General features: G+C 36.6%; 1 protein-coding gene across 1 annotated transcript in view; it reads right to left on the bottom strand.

The window, feature by feature from the left end:
- Positions 1-7,219, bottom strand: part of LOC106476091 (zinc finger protein ZIC 4-like) — a 24,364-nt gene extending 17,145 nt beyond the window's left edge. The window contains exon 1 of the mRNA XM_013936767.2: positions 6,097-7,219. Within this exon, the coding sequence (XP_013792221.1) occupies positions 6,097-6,994 (898 nt within the window). The 5' untranslated portion in view covers positions 6,995-7,219. The remainder of the gene's footprint in view (positions 1-6,096) is intronic.
- Positions 7,220-18,056: the final 10,837 nt, after the last annotated feature.

Here is an 18,056-nt window from a genome sequence, read left to right as displayed (position 1 = left end):
GCCCCAGATAGGCCTCGTGTAGCTTTGCGCGAAATTCAAAAACAAACAAACAATCCTCTGACTTGTGCCCACCAGTGGCACAGCGATATGTCTGCGGACTTACAACGCTGGAATCCGGGTTTCGATACCCGTGGTGGGCAGAGTACAGATAGCCCATTGGGTAGCTTTGTGCTTAATTATAAAACGTTTTTAGTAATAAATTAAATAACACAATTTTTATTAAAACACTGATGTAGAATACCTCGTCACATCACTGTACGTTTTAGTTTGTTTGACAATAGCGTGAGAGAAAATAACCCACATCAACGCTTAAGGCTGAGGATAGTTCCTTCAATTATATTACAAGTGACAAAAAAATTGCTCAACTTAAAATATTTACGCACCAGAATTTTAGCAGTATTTTGTGGAAATAGAGGAAGTTCAAAAAACTTGTTAGCTGAACTAACTATGCATTGTCCTAGAGTGAAGCGGGCAGTTACAATTAGCTTTTAAGTCAATAAAGTGTGATTTAGCATACTAAATCAAGGAAAGCTGGACGTGGCATGGCCAGGTAGTTAGGGGGCGCTCGACTCGCAATCTGCAGGTCGCAAGTTTGACTTCCCGTCCCATCAAACATGCTCGCCCTTTCAACCGTGGGGGCGTTATAATGTGACGGTCATTCCCATTACTCGTTGGTAAAAGAGTAGCCCAAGAGTTGGCGGTGGGTGGTGGCGACTAGATGCCTCCCATCTAGCCTTTCCCTGCTAAATTAGGGGTGGCTAGCACAGAGAGCCCTCGTGTAGCTTTGCGCGGAATTCTAACAAAATTTTTGACCATAGATATTATGATTATGATGATATTTTGTTTTTTATTTTATAACCTCTATTATAGTGGGCTGAAAACATCGACTTTTTTTTCATACGATCACAGTATTGGTATATAATTTCAACATTTTAGTGCCTTCGTAGTTTCTGTGTTCATGATTTAGTGTCAAAAACAAAAATAAACGAAAATATTTCTTGGTATGGAAAGATAAACAGTTCGTCTTCTTGAGAGACACGATATTAAGATTGTATATTTTTAAAGAATATTTAAAATGTAACAATTTCGGACAAATTTAGTAAACAATATCTGAAAAACATTATTTGCACAGATAAATTAGTCTGTTTATTTTTAAGCATAAATATCTATACAAGAAGCTATTTGTGCTGTGCCCACTACGAGTATCGAAACCCAATTTTTAACGTCATAAATCCAGAGACTTGCCGCTGACCTACGAGGGTGCTCAGATGAATATACATTAAAATTTGTCTGTTACAGCAACGTTTGCTCAACCATATATAAAACTATGTGTAGCAGAGGCATCAACCTTTGTTTATTTTATTTTATTTCTGGATATATATATATCAATTCACAAATTGTTTCATTTTCAAAACTTCCTGCTCCCCCCCTCCACCTGTGGTTCAGAGGTAAGTCTGAAGGCTTATAAAGCAAAAACCGGGTCTCGAGTTTCGACACTATGTGTGAGCACAGTACAGATAGTCCATTATTTTGCCTTGTGCTTCCCAGCAAACAAACTTCTATGAAATTAATTGATACAAACTACGAATAAGGTACTCCATATAATAGATCTATATGCTGTTTTCATATATGTCATTCTATATAATTACTTTTACTTCACTAATTACTCTACGGTCACTTGTTTAACAGCCACTCAACATTAAGCTGTTAAATCATTCACTTTCGACTTTTAGGTTAATGAAAACCACGCAGTAATGATTAAAGTTTCGTCAATGCTACAGAGCTAGATTTATAGACTTATTTTAAATGTATAAGTTTGAGGATATTTTTCAATCTAACATTTGCACGTGATGTTCAGCCTGGTGTAATTTTACGAAGGATATCCACTAATACGTATCTCTAAATGCCTTGTGTTCTAATACGATATAGAACGTTGCAACGACAGAGAGCTTATTATGACACACTAAAACTTGATCTGTTGTCATAATTATAGCTTGAAAGTAACGACGTAAATTCACTTGAAACAAAACAGAAGCAAATACGACCAACCATGTCAACAAAACAGTCCAACTCAACTTAACAGATGGAATTATTTCAATATAAGCTGACTTTAATTAATTTACAAGACTTCATTCAAGGTATAAAGGGTGTAACATGAATTTCGTAAAAAGCTACTGCCTAAAAATAGCAATGTGTATAATTAAAGAAGTAACATGTTTGCGTGCGTGGGTGTTCGTGTGTTAAAGTTTAGTGTGTGAATTTTTCATTTGTTTATAAACACTTAGAGTACCGGCACCATCACCCTCTTGATTTTTAATACTTGCCCCCGATACCCAGGGACTCTCAAAGTGTCGCTAGATCTGGTGTTTCTTACTGGTTAAGTCGATCGGTTTGTCATTTTTGAATTCACATTCGATTCATAGTGTCTTTTACAGTAGAAGCGTTTTGAGGGTAGCACGTGTTGTGGAATAGGTTTAACTCACTTAGGTGTAACCTCGCAGTCATTGAGACGCCCCGTACGACCATCAGGTTCATTTGGAACTCTGCGTACCTAACCTCTTACGTGACAGTCTAGGCAGGTCACTTAAATGTTTTAATTACTTTAAATATACAGCACTGATTTTTACATTTTATAAACTTTGTGCATTCGAATACAAGATACCACAACCCCAAAATATATTTCGTACGTGAAGTAAGAGTTCTCCCTCCTGTAAAAAAATAAAATGAGATCGTGGTTTTTGACGTTTCTGCGTTTTAATGGAATATCAATACATTTATATAGGTGTAAATACGATCCATAGCACAGAAGCTTTCACTGTATTAAGAAGTGCTAAATATATCTTATTTATTTTAGAAATAAAACTCGGGATAACGATATTAAAGCACTGACAGAAGATCCCATCAAATCCGCAGTACAGAAAGATATTAAAGCACTTACAGTAGATCCCATCAAACCCGTAATACAGAATGATATTAAAGCATTTACAGTAGATCCCATCAAATGCGTAATACAGAATGATATTAAAGCATTTACAGTAAATCCCATCAAATCCGTAATACAGAAGAATATTAGAGCATTTACAGTAGATCCCATCAAATCCGTAATACAGAAGAATATTAGAGCATTTACAGTAGATCCCATCAAATCCGTAATACAGAAGAATATTAGAGCATTTACAGCAGATCCCATCAAACCCGTAATACAGAAGGATATTTAAGCACTTACAGTAGATCCCATCAAACCTGTAATACAGAACATTAGTTATTCAACAGTTGATGTGAAAAGGAAGGCCACTTTAGTAACTGTGTAAGTCCTTCATACGTCTACAGCAGTTTAGATTAGATTAGATGAGTTCTGTCACACGTCTAAAGCAGTTTAGACAAAACTGGATCCCCGTCCCGCCAAACATGCTCGCCCTTTCAGCCGTGGGGACGTTATAATGTGAAGGTCAATCCCACTATTCGTTGGTAAAAGAGTAGTCCAAGAGTTGGCGGTGGGTGGTGATGACTAGCTACCTTCCCTCTAGTCTTGCACTGCTAAATTAGGGACGGCTAGCGCAGCTAGCCCTCGTGTAGCTTTGCGCGAAATTCAAAAACAAACAAAACTGGGTAAGTCCTGTCACACGCCAGAGCAGTTTAGACAAAACTGGATAAATCCTGTTATGCGTCTACTGCAGTTTAGACAAAATTAGACGAGTCCTGTCCTAATTCTACACCAGTTTAGATAAAGTTAGACAAGCCCTGTCACACGTCTACAACAGTTTAGACAAAATTAGATGAGTCCTGTCATACTTCTACACCAGTTTAGATAAAATTAGACAAGCCCTGTCACACGTCTACAACAGTTTAGACAAAATTAGATGAGTCCTGTCATACTTCTATACCAGTTTAGATAAAATTAGACAAGCTCTGTCACACGTCTACAACAGTTTAGACAAAATTAGATGAGTCCTGTCATACTTCTACACCAGTTTAGATAAAATTAGACAAGCTCTGTCACACGTCTACAACAGTTTAGACAAAATTAGATGAGTCCTGTCATACTTCTACACCAGTTTAGATAAAATTAGATAAGTCCTTTTATACGCCAGCTGTTGTTTAGACAAAATTATCTGCCCGTATGTTTAGATATTTGCACGGATAAAACTTCTTGTGCTTGGAACAGCGAAATTTCCTTCCAATATGTTCAGCAGTGTGGGCCTGTGGCTGTTTACTTACACACCTGTAGTTAAATCTTGGGCTGCATATTTATCCCTGTAAATCCTACATTACCTGTTGTTGTTGTTAAACGGATACAATTCAAATGGCTTCTGACAGTCCAATACAATCGCCCAACTGTATATCATTTGATATTCTTGTATCCGTCAGAGTTGCGCCATATCCCTCCCCCCCCCCGGTGTTTACACCTTCGTTTCACGGAGAACAGGTAAACTCACCTGACTAGTAGAACCAGCAGCCATTACACACAAAGTTAAATGTGCGTATAAAGACTTAGAGGTAACGTTGCTACTATACATATATGACATATCATACGAAAGCGACACCATTTGCTTGAGGAACAAGTAACAAGCTAAGAAGCCACTAATAAAATTCCTAAAGGCATAACGTATAGTTATTTTGTTAGTTTGTGTGAATTTCGTCCAAACCTATTCGAGGGTTTTCTACGTCCCCAATTTTAAAGTAATGGACTAGAAGGAAGGTAGCTACTCTTTACCAATGAATAGTGGGATTTGCTGTAATATTATAACGCCACCATGGATGAAAGGTCGAGCGTGTTCGGTAAGAGAGTTCGATACCTTGACCCATAGACTACGAGTCGAGTGCTCTAAGTGCTAGCCCATGCCAGACATTATAGCATATAGGCTAATATTTAATGTTTGCATAGTAACGAAATAATCACTCGGAGAATATATACGTGTGAAATAGTTTTATAAAATCTAAAAAGAAAAAAAATCATAATATCAATTCTATATTTATTTATAGACTTCTAGTATCCTCATACACTGTAGTCAGATTACGTTTACACACGCATAAAGATCAGTGTATAAAGTGTAGATTTCATTCGGTGATCTTGCTCAGTTATTTATCAACTTCAAGTAAAAGCTACCTTTAACCCTAGAATTACTGTTGTGGTCCATACAGATCCCATCGCCATTTTAACTGTATTTTCTAAGCTATTTCTGCGACGTATTGTTTGTGTTTCCATGACTTTGTTGGTTACACCATCCCGAATAACATTTAAACAAAAACACCACCAGCATGACAATCAATTCTTCTGATTACTGCTGCTCTTGTTGTTCTTTTTCCTAATGTATTTTTACATAAAAAAATTAGATTTTAAGGTTTGGCCCAGTATTTCAGAGTGAGTGTTGTAACAGACAAAATCATAAAATTATGCGTCATGATGCAATATTAGGATCTCGCTGCTAGTGAGAGATACAAAAACGAGTCAGTAATCTGAGGATTAAATTATAGACATAGAACACGGGTGATCTGAAGATTAAATTATAGACATAAAACAAGTGATTTGAAGATTAAATTATAGACATAGAACACTGGTTAGCTGAGGATTAAATTATGGACATAGAACATGGGTCAGATGAGAATTAAATTATAGACATAGAACACGGTGATCTGAGGATTAAATTATAGACAGAACACGGGTGAACTGAGGATTAAATTATAGACATAAAACAAGTGATCTGAAGATTGAATTATAGACATAAAATACGGGTGAACATGGACCAACCTTGTAAGACAGATAATAGTTTTTACTTGCGCCCCCCCCCCCGTAGTTCAACAGTAAGTCTGAGGGCTCACACTGCTAAAAACGGGATTTCGATACTCGTGGTGGGCACAGCACAGATAGCCCATTGTGTAGCTTTGTGCTTACAAACAAATTCTACTTATGTTCTGTCATGATAAATGCTATATATATACGCGCATTAAGCCTAACTTCCGATTCGCACTCAGTTTTAGCATCTTTTCATTACAGTCAATAATTAAGAGATGTGTGTTGAATTAAAACCAGTTTTATTACAAATTAATAGACGAAAAACAAAATATTTCTAACAATATGTGGATTTCGTGGCTTACCCGTGTGGGTTCTTTTGTGAATCTTGAGGTTTTCACCCCTGGCAAATACCTTCCCGCAGCCATTGAAAGGACAGGGAAAAGGCTTTTCCCCCGTGTGTACCCGTATGTGGTTGATCAACTTGTACTTGGCCTTAAACGGCCGCGATTCACGGGCACAATTCTGCCAGAAACATGTATGATTTGAACACTCGGGACTGCTAACATGTTCTACCGTGATATGAGACACAATATCGTGCATGGAATAAAAAGTTTTGTTGCAAGGTTTTTTAGGAGTTTGTTGTTCACGGTCTATCCACAGACACGTCATTTCCTGTTTTATTGACTGTCGCATGTACCTGAAAAAACCTCCTGTACCGTGAGGAACCATGCTCATTTGACTCATGTTCATGGCACCATAGGTATCGGTCAAGTGGTCAGTCCTCGAACTGGGTATTTGGTTAAATGTGTCTGGTCGTCCGTAAATATCCACTCTGGGTAACGATAACCTGACCTGGCCGTTAATATGTCCACTGTGGGGGGCTGCAGAGTACTCCAAACCAGGAAAGAGCACGTGTGTGGAGGAAGGGTCTCCTGTGTGGTGAGACCCGTGAAGATTCGCTGAGGAGGATACAAACATGCCATGGTGCTCGGGCCTGTTGCTGCTGAGCCTGTCGTGTGTAGCTAAGGTACTTGCCAAAGTCGGCATGTGTTCTCTTCGGAGAAAAAAATCTCGTGCAGCGTAACCGCTGACGTGTCCATGGTGATGAGCATGGGTGAGAGTTCCAGCGTAACCGTTAACCTGAGCTGGAAATTGGTGGTTTCCTTGCGTGTGGGTTCTTGTCGATTCACATGACATAGCGTGCGATGGGCTCAACTTAAGGGCACTCACGTGGGCTGGGTCCATGAAGGGGTTTAACATTTTTGATCTGTCGAGTTCACGAAATGACTGTATAGCTACTCCATTGATAATCTACTTATGCTCAAGGTCTGAGTGAAATAAAGCGCGTGTGTGTGCCAGCTACGTTTACTAGGCGCAATACGGATTTCGGAATATGAAACCATGGTTCATAATCGTATTACTAGTGCACGGCCGTCACGTCCTTAGTTCTGGTGCTCTGAATAAACGCTTCGACTTTTGAAGCGTGCGACAAGTCCTCGTGATATGTTCACCCCTCAAACTGGCAGTTGGTTCCCTACTAGGAGCAAAAAGGTGGAGGGGGTAGTTTTTCTTGATACTAATTGGCTAATAGAGAACTTGTAGGCAGAACTTGAGTGACGTGGAGAAAATCAATAGCCTAACCCTAAATCATTCTTAGATTTTCAGGTAGGCGTGGCTCAAATTGTTAATGGTCAGATATCATTGCAGTTGTGTGAAAAGTCGAGTAGCCCCTTCGGCCAAGCTGGAAGGCACTATTATATCAACTAAAGATTTATACTGCTGGAAAAGGCTCCCAGTGGCTGTTTTTCTACTCAATGTTCTAATCAAACTGTCAGAGTATTTCTTTAACAGAAGCATTTAGTACTAAGATAAAGAACTCATTTGACCGCATATCAGTAAACTAGTACTTTGTTTAGACACTTCTATAAAACTCCAGACTGTAACCTCTTTACGTATTGGTACTTTCCGTTATTTACCGTAACATATCACTAAACTAGTACTTTGCTTAGATACTTCTGTTTTACTGTAATTCCAAAACTCCCGACTATAACCTCTTTACGTATTGGTATTTTCCGTTATTTACTGTTCTAGAAGCGCGTGTCATTATTCATTACATGCTTACGAAGATTAAACAATACCTACAAAAGTTTCTATATCAAATGAATGTGATTCTCAGCTCCTTGCTGTTATGACTTAATATTCCCATTTTTTATGTCAATCATACACTCTCAAAGTAATTGAAAGCTTTTCTCATGCACGAGTGTCTGTTTTGAATATATTATTAAGCCTTATTGTAAATAGATTTCTACTAAATGATCCGGCTATTTTGAAAGCATACTTTTGAATGTGGCAGCTAAATAGTTTTCTCTCTGTTGCTGAAGTCCGTTTTGAATCAAGACGCACAAGCACATTAACGTAATAAATAAAACTATCTTACAGGTAGAATGACAGTTTTTATGTTGACTTGTTTTGATTAACAAAATATTAATTTCTAAAGTAATTGTTAGGTGTTTTTATTTTGGTTATCAAGTAAGGATAAGGCTTTAGCAAAACTTTTTATTTGTATTAGAAATCATTAGTTTTACCGGAACGTACATATTGGATTTAACTACGTAGATTTAATTCATCAGCAATGTTCCCGGGTGGTTCAGAGGTAAGTTTCAGGGCTTTTAATGCTAAAATTCGGGATTAAATTTTCGCGGTGAACAAAGCTCAAATAACCCATTGTGTAGCTTATTGCACTAAAACAGACACAGACTTTTCTGCAACTGTTGACTTGCGTAAGGAGTATCAAATGTCAGGAGGAATAACTTGTGGTTGGAAACATCTACAAGTTGCTATATATATCCAAACCAAACATCAAACTGCGTTCAAAGCCAGCACATACCAATAAAAGTGCCATCCCTCAGTGCTAAATTAAACGTCCGTTTCACAGTGATATAAACTTGACTAGAGCTACAAGTTCAACGATGTTGACTGCCTACAAAATCAGTTTACGAAGTGCGCATACCAGTATTTTTTGACATAGTGCATTCGAAAAAAATGTGTAAACCAAACTAATATGACTTTATCGAAGGTGTTTATATAACATGAAGATTACACATTTTTCTATTTCTCCAGCTTTCATAAGTAGCTATGAATATAACACAGAGTTACCGCTGCGACCACGCTCGCTGAGCCGCGGGATAGCTCCTTGGAAGAGTAAGCGTACGTATAGTTTACCATGACACCATCTTATGTTGTAGCTTTGTTGAGGGTCCTTTTATCAAGTTCAACCAACAACATGGATCATGAAAGGGTCAGTGAAGTGGGAAGATGAGGAGGGAGTTGAAATAATGTGATCTCGTGAATCAATGAGCTCGTGAAACATACAAAAATATTAGATATAGAAATATTAAAGTCTTGATGCTATTTGAAAACGTAACAAAAGGATTTGGGTGTGTTTGAGATGGTATCAAGCGTACTACGTGTTAACATATTCTCATCTGTATTTAAACCACATACATGAGTTGCACTGCACGTGACTACAGCATCGTATTATCTTCACTCTGAAAACTAGGCCACGTTCCAGTAGAATAACGTGTTTTACGTTAACACGAATGGTGGTGAACGTAATGAACACTAAACAAACAGTGACAGTTTCTAAGGGAAACAGACAAGATTACGTCAAATATTTTGCTCGATGCATCGGTTGTAAATACAGCAGCCGCTAGTTGGCCGGGTAGTAAATGACGAAGATGTCGGAATGCAGTATTATTATATGTAGTTATTAATGAAGGGTTTGGATCAAAGAATGTGGCTTTAGTTTTTCCAAAGACTGAGATAACAGAAGAGTTAGGTATTTTGCTCAGCCCCGTTTGTCCATCGTCTGAGTTTAGGTTGACCGCCATATTTGCGATAGCTTGACGAGCTAGCTCCCCAAATCATTCGACTCTGTTCGCGAATGTTATGACCGCGTGTTGTTGGAACGTTTATCTCGCAAAATGTTCGCAAACGTAACGGCACTAGAACGTGGCCCTGTATTTGTGATTGTTCTGTTTTAGGAAGGAAAAGGTAAGTACATGTACATTAACAAAAGTTCTGTATATAGTCAGGTGCTAATATTACGACTGTAGATTATCTTACATCTACAACAACTACTGTCTTGTTCTTTATACATCCATCATGTTTTGTTCTTTATACATCCACAGCAAACACTATATCTGGTCCTTTATACATCCATAGCAAACACTATATCTTGTTATTTAGGCACCTAAAGCAAGCACTGTCTTCTTTATACATCCACAGCAAACATTATATCTTGTTATTTAGACACCTACAGCAAGCACTGTCTTCTTTATACATCCACAGCAAAAACTATATCTTGTTATTTATACATCCACAGGAAACACTATATCTTGTTCTTTATGTGATATAGTGTTTGCTGTGGATGTATAAAAGAAGACAGTGCTTGCTGTAGGTGCCTAAATAACAAGATATAGTGTTTGCTGTGGATGTTTAAAAGACAAGATATAGTGTTTGCTATGGATGTATAAATAACAAGCTATAGTGTTTGTTGTGGATGTATAAAAAACAAGATATAGTGTTTACTGTGGATGTATAGAGGACAAGATATAGTGTTTGCTATGGATTTGTTATTTAGACACCTACAGCAAGCACCGTCTTCTTTATACATCCACAGCAAAAAAATATATCTTGTTATTTATACAGTTAAAGCACACACTTAACTTTTGCCATTTAAACATTCTTATATGATAATGCAACTAGTTTTCTTCAGCTGACATTAAAGCGCTGTTGTGTACATCCTTAGTTGCCACTAATCCTAATTATTTATCTTACATTTTGTTCTTTAAAAACTTGCAGGTAATAGATACTATCGAATGTTTTTCTTCATATATTCTAATTTAATATGTTGGCTAGATTATCCTCTAAATACGCCTATAAATATTTATTGTCAATTTCTCTTCTGGATTATCCACTAAGTAAGCCTTTGTTTTGTTCTGTAATTATCATATTTAATGAAAATAACTACAGCATCTTAGCTGACCTAAATCTGGTAGTGTGCATGTATCATTAGCTGAAGTGTTGCCAGTTCACTGCACATCCTTCAACTGGTCATAAATCTAGGTATCTTTTTACATCTCATTTGTACACATCTTTAGCCAACGCAGATTTTTGTTTTTCTTCGTACACCCGTAGGTGACAATAAATTTTAAGTATACAATTATACAACTCAACTTCATACACTTTTTGGTGTTATCTATGATGTGATGACCAAATTACCAATATACGCAGGGTGTATTATTTTATGCTGTTGGTTTCGACCAAACTGTTTTTGATGACAAACCTGTACAACACTATATATCTGCATAAGTTTTCAATGGGTCAGAAACCCATAAAACGCTGTGCACATACATAAGTTTCCAATGGGTGACAAGCCTGTACAACGCCGTACACACACGTACGTTTCCAATGGGTGACAAGCCTATGCAACGCTGTACACCTACATAAGTTTCCAATGGGTGACAAGCCTGTACAACGCCGTACACACACGTACGTTTCCAATGGGTGACAAGCCTATGCAACGCTGTACACCTACATAAGTTTCCAATGGATGACAAGCCTATGCAACGCTGTACACCTACATAAGTTTCCAATGGGTGACAAGCCTGTACAACGCCGTACACACACGTACGTTTCCAATGGGTGACAAGCCTATGCAACGCCGTACACACACGTACGTTTCCAATGGGTGACAAGCCTATGCAACGCTGTACACCTACATAAGTTTCCAATGGATGACAAGCTGGTACAACACTGTACACCTACATAAGTTTCCAATGGGTGACAAGCCTGTACAACGCCGTACACACACGTACGTTTCCAATAGGTGACAAGCCTATGCAACGCTGTACACCTACATAAGTTTCCAATGGGTGACAAGCCTGTAAAATGCCGTACACACACGTACGTTTCCAATGGATGACAAGCCTATGCAACGCTGTACACCTACATAAGTTTCCAATGGATGACAAGCTGGTACAACACTGTACACCCGCATAACTTTTCGATGGATATAGGTATTGAAATAACAGCACAATTAATTCGCATGCAAGTATACGAACTTGAACTTCGTGACTTTCAATTGCTATGGTAAAGTTTTGTTGTTCTTCCATTCTGCTCTTTTGTTATTTTATACCTCGGTGGTTCAGAGGTAATTCTCTATGGGATTATAACGCTAAAAATTGGGTTTTGATACCCACGGTATGCAGAGAACAGATAGCCCATTGTGTAACTTGTACTTTACAACAAACAAGAAACAACAACTTTTGTTATTTGATAATGACTATTCAATGCTGTACAGTAATTGTGCGATAGTCTTATTATATGGTGTTTAGTTAATTTTTTTTCCATTTTCTGCTCTCAAGTATGGGTATGTGTTGAAAATACTCCACTTTTTTTATGTGTTAAAGCTGATACGTCCCAGTAAGAAGGCTTCTGTGTGATTTTCATCATGCTTTTCACTAACTTAAGATGTCCCATAAGAAATCTCTCAAGGAATATTCACAAATATTCAGAAATTCGTCATTTCAGTTACTTCCTTTAAAAAGTCACCTCTCTCTCGGGAGTGGGGGGAATACTGGACCCCTTAGTTTCTGTTGAAACATAAATCATCAAGGTAGTTACAGTTTACAAATATGTTTTCCACGAAATGGAAATGGATGAGAAACTAAGAGTGCAATTATTTTCGAACTTATCAGTTACAGTGGAAAAATTATTGCACTGGGATTCAGAAAAACGTAACAAATACACATTCAAATAGGTACTTAGATATATATATATAAATTTACAAAAATACTCGTAACACTTCAAATGTGAAAATAAGTGTTTAACAAGCAACAAATTGTTCATCACATTATACATTTTTGTCTTCTGTTAACATGGCATAAATAGCTAATTATCAATAGATATTTGTAACAGCTCAAAAATTACATTTATAGTCTGTTGAAATATACTAGCAAATAAATAATAAAAGGTTTTGCGAGTATCTTTTTTACATATAAACATTGACTGTCAGTGACTATACTGAATTATCGTCTAAGTAAACCTATAAATATCTTCGGTCAATGTATTTTCTGGATTATTTACTAAGTAAGGCTATGGCTATCTATTTTAAATATCTATACTGGAATAGCCTCTACGTGAAGTTATAATATCTATTGTGAAATGTCAATGTCTACTCTGAATTATCCTCCAAGTTCATAAATATCTATTGTCAAATGTAAATGTCAACTGTGGATTATCATTCGAGTAAGTCCATAAATATTTATTGTCAAATGTCAGTGTTATTCTGGATTATTCCTCGAGTAAGCCTATAAGTATCTATTGCCAATATATATGCTGGGTTATCCTCTAAGTAAGCCTATAAGTATTTATTGTCAATATCTATGCTGAGTTATCCTCTAAGTAAGCCTATAAGTATTTATTGTCAATATCTATGCTGAGTTATCCTCTAAGTAAGCCTATAAGTATTTATTGTCAATATCTGTGCTGAGTTATCCTCTAGGTAAGCCTATAAGTATCTATTGCCAATATATATGCTGGATTATTCTCTACGTAAGCCTATATATATCTATTGCCAATTTATATGCTGGATTATCCTCTAAGTAAGCCTATAAGTATCCATAGTTAATATATATGCTGAGTTATCTTCTAGGTAAGCCTATAAGTATCCATAGTTAATATATATGCTGAGTTATCTTCTAGGTAAGCCTATAAGTATCTATTGCCAATATCTATGCTAGGCTTTCCCTTAGGTTTTCCTCCGAGGAAGCCATCATTGTAGACACCTATACACTGATGAGATAACAGGTTTTTATTCACAATATTTTTCTTTCCTTCACGTGCATGAAAACGTTTATTTATATATATTTTAACTTTATAACGAACACTGCTTATATATTTAAAATTATTAATTATATATCGCAACACTACGTGTCATCTTTTATATGCAAAGAATCTTACTAAATATTTCCAGGAGAACACGAAGTTAAATGTTGCTTACTGCTTTGTAGCACACAAATGTACACACACAGAACTAGATATTTAAAGGTAAGATTTTTGAAGTATTGGTAATAAAAAGATTGTATTGCAATGTCTTGTTATTAAGTTGTTTTTTTTACTGCAATCTCTTTAGTAGGAAACTTCCATTGACAATTAATATAAACTAATAATTTTGCAAGTGCCTGACTCCGCGACACAATCCTTGTTATAAAGTTTTACTACAACGTCTTTAGTTGGAAAACTTTCATTGACAATTAATAGAAACTGATAATTTTGCAAGTGTCTGACTCCGCGACACAATCCTTGTTATAAAGTTTTACTACAACGTCTTTAGTGGAAAACTTTCATTGAAAAGTAATAAAAACTGACAGTTTTGCATGCATGCGACTCTCGTAACACAGTGTTGTTGTTGTTGTAGGAAAATGATGTAATGGGGGAAAAATATATATCTAAGACGGAATATAGGCTTAGAAAATCACACGTATTACGTGTTAGATGAATAGGATACCGAGAAATACACGTGTAGGACAAGATAAACTTTCAAGAATGTTAGATAAAGAGGCCGTGGAAAAATATACAGATAAAATGGGCAGACCCGGGCGCTAAATACTAACAGACTCAATGGTGAGTAACGACACAACCTTAATTTCTGCCCAGGGCGCTAGTTAAGCTATCACCGGTCCTAAAGACGAGATAATCTCTCAAAAAATCGCATTGTTTACATGTTATATCAAAAGGCCATGGAGAAATAGAAAGGCGATATAAGTAAGTTCTCAGAAAATCGTATATATTACATAATGAATAACAGGCCATGGATAAACATACAGAATAAACCTCGCTTAAAGTCACATGTAGGCCACAGGTTTCAAACTGTTGCCTGTAAGGTGATGGAAAAGAAAAACGATTTTTTTTTTATATGGGAGTTAACTATCCATGTTAATAAGGACTTTACACGACTATCAAGTCTGAGGCGATTATTTAGTAACTGACACACTACCCCCCTGGTGTCATCTGTAAAAATTACTCTACATCATATTTTCCATCGTGATTTAATTTATAATGAATTCATTATTTTATTAACTTATTTTCTTTATTGTAGAAAACAAAATAAAATAAAATCATGAAAATACGGTCAATAGCATTACAAACGCGTCTTCCTCTGACTTGTGGGCCCGGCATGGCCAAGTGGTTAGGGCGCTCGACTCGCAATCTGAGGGTCGCGAGTTCGAATCCCCGTCACATCAAACATGCTCGCCCTTTCAGCCGTGGGGGCGATATAATGTGACGGTCGATTCCACTGTTCGTTGGTAAAAGAGTAGCTCAAGAGTTGGCGGTGGGTGGTGGCGACTAGATGCCTTCCCTCTAGTCTTACACTACTAAATTAGGAACGGCTAGCGCAGATAGGCCTCGTGTAGCTTTGCGCGAAATTCAAAAACAAACAAACAATCCTCTGACTTGTGCCCACCAGTGGCACAGCGGTATGTCTGCGGACTTACAACGTTAAAAACCGGGTTTTAATACCCGTGGTGGGCAGAGCACAGATAGCCCATTGTGTAGCATTGTGCTTAATTCCAAACAAGTAAACAAACCTCTGACTTGTTAAATTATACGTGTTTGAATTAATGAATGTTTTCAATATTTCCGCATTTCTTAATTAAAAAGTGTTCATAGCCAATGTCTATCCCCCTCTGTTTTAGAACATTCAGTTGAATAAGGTTTGAAAATAATCAACGTGGACGCGATATCCCTGAAAATTTACTTTTAACAACCCGGAGAGTTACTTAATTTTTTAGCATGTATGCATACTAGGGCTGAAGTCTACCGTAGAATGACAATTTTCAGCCACTGCCCGCAGAATTTGTGGCTCGTCGTACGAGAAGACGGTAACAGACCGCACCAGAACTGAACCTACCACCGGTTGAGTACCGAATGTCGCTCAAAATGAACGTCGATTGAGTTGCTTGTGAAACATGGGACTCTTCTAACCTAGCGCGTCTATAATTAACATATATTATATCTACTAACTGTGAAATACTCGCTTATGTCTGGAATTACACATTATTCTGTGTACAAGCGAACACATTTTGGTGTTTAATTTCTATAACCCTTTTCATGACACACGTATTGTAAACAAGTAAGAGAAAATATTTCGTAACCGAAATCAGTCTTACCGTCAAGAAATTGACGAGTCTCATGAAGTATGATATATCAAATTTTGTTTTATTTTATAGGCTAATAATATTACTTTACTCGTTTGTTGCCTAATAATGTTACTTTACTCGTTTGTTACCTAATAATGTTACTTTACTCGTTTATTACCTAATAATAATATTACTTTACTCGTTTGTTGCCTAATGATGTTACTTTACTCGTTTGTTGCCTAATAATGTTACTTTACTCGTTTGTTACCTAATAATGTTACTTTACTCGTTTATTACCTAATAATGCTACTTTACTCGTTTGTTGCCTATTAATGTTACTTTATTCGTTTATTACCTATTTACGAAAACAGGATAATAGAATTAATTTGAAATCGCGTATCATAGCCAACTAACCAGTTTCAAGACATATTGTGAACATACGTTTCAAACATAGACCTCGCCTCACCCTCGGAAGGCTTCTTAAGAAATCGTGATATTATAATGTTCCTCTAAAAGGACTTTTCTTGTATTTATAACATGTGAATTCATAAAATTTCGGTCGACTGAGTTAATAAATGTGTGGCTTAGGTCATGCGAATCGTTGGTTTTTGTTTCTTTTTTAATATTCTGGTTTATTCACCTCTGAAAAAATCTTAAGTTCAAAACCTCAATAGCTTCCTGAAAGAAGCCACTATTCTGATGTTGCTTCTTTGATTCAAAACTTTAATATAGATTCTGACAGGACTCACCATCCCGATGTTGCTTCCTTGGTCCAAAACTTGATTATAGGTTCTGACAAGACCCATCATCCTGATGCTTTATCTTTGGTCCAAAACTTAGATATAAGTTCTGACAGGATCCACCATCTTGGGGCTCCTTCTTTAGTTCAAAAGATGAATAGATTTTGGCAATACCCATCATTCTGATCCAGCTTCTTTATATAGTTTAAAACTTGAATATGTTCTGGCGCGAGCTACCATTCTGATGCTGTTAGTTTAGTTTAAAATTCGAATTTGTCCTGGTAAGAGCCATCATCTTAATGGTCCTCTTCACATCCATAATATACAGGAGTTCCTTTTTTAATTCTTTTGTGATTTCTATTTTCATTAAGAAATGGGATATTATAATTTCCACTTTTCTTTGACGTTGTTCGAGAAGTTTATAACTTTTAAGGTTTTATTTCTCTGCACTTGTTAGTTGTGTAAGAGACGACCGAACGGCTCTATACTTTTGCACTCCATCGCAAGGCACGTGGAACACGACGAAGATGACAAGAGATAGCTGCATTTATGCTCTACATTTCACAAGAAAATATCGCCGCCTGAAAAAAAAAAAAACTTTGTTCAACATAACGGTAATTTTTATTGTTGAAGACCATGTGCACCTGCTGAACGAAGATGTTCAACAGTGGATTCGCTGCAAAACGAATTAAGCTACTTTAATATATGACTGTCTAGCCTAAACTTTTAACTTAATCATGTATGTATTCAACTTTCAAAAAAACTAACTCATGAATAATTTTCCAGTGAATAGAGCAAAGTTTTCAGTTCTGTTCCTATGAAATGGCCACAACTAGCTAGTATTATCTCCATCTTGGAATTTCCTTTCTTCAGTACACACAACTACGTATTGTATATTATTGTTTACAAACACATATCGAACAATCCTACATTTTTACAGATCTATTTAAAATCACTAATTACGATTACATCCCTGATAAATAAAAACAAGTTATTTCCTTAGTTTGAATAATATTTCATTTGCTAATACATTGAAAATAAATACTGTAATTGTGTCTTTTAGATGGAGAAATCATGAAACATCGATCAGAGGTGGCTTTGAGAGTTACTGACTAACCATTAACAACACAATTGAACTCTATGGCAACTGTTTACTTGATACCAGTTAAGGTAGTTGATCATTATTGCAGATTTACTGAATATTTCCTCCCTCGGAAAAGTTAATAAACAGGGTTACTGACTACTTCCTTTATCAAAAACGTTGATCAACAGGGTTACCGAATATTCACTCTATCGAAAATGTTGATCAACAAGATTACTGAATATTTACCATTGACCAAGCTGATTACAGGGTTTTAAATAAACTCCTGTTTTCCT

Source organism: Limulus polyphemus, unplaced genomic scaffold, assembly GCF_000517525.1.
Source record: "Limulus polyphemus unplaced genomic scaffold, Limulus_polyphemus-2.1.2 Scaffold152, whole genome shotgun sequence".
Lineage (NCBI taxonomy): Eukaryota > Metazoa > Arthropoda > Merostomata > Xiphosura > Limulidae > Limulus > Limulus polyphemus.
Note: the sequence above shows the minus strand (reverse complement) of the source record. Positions and strands in the feature narration are given on the sequence as shown.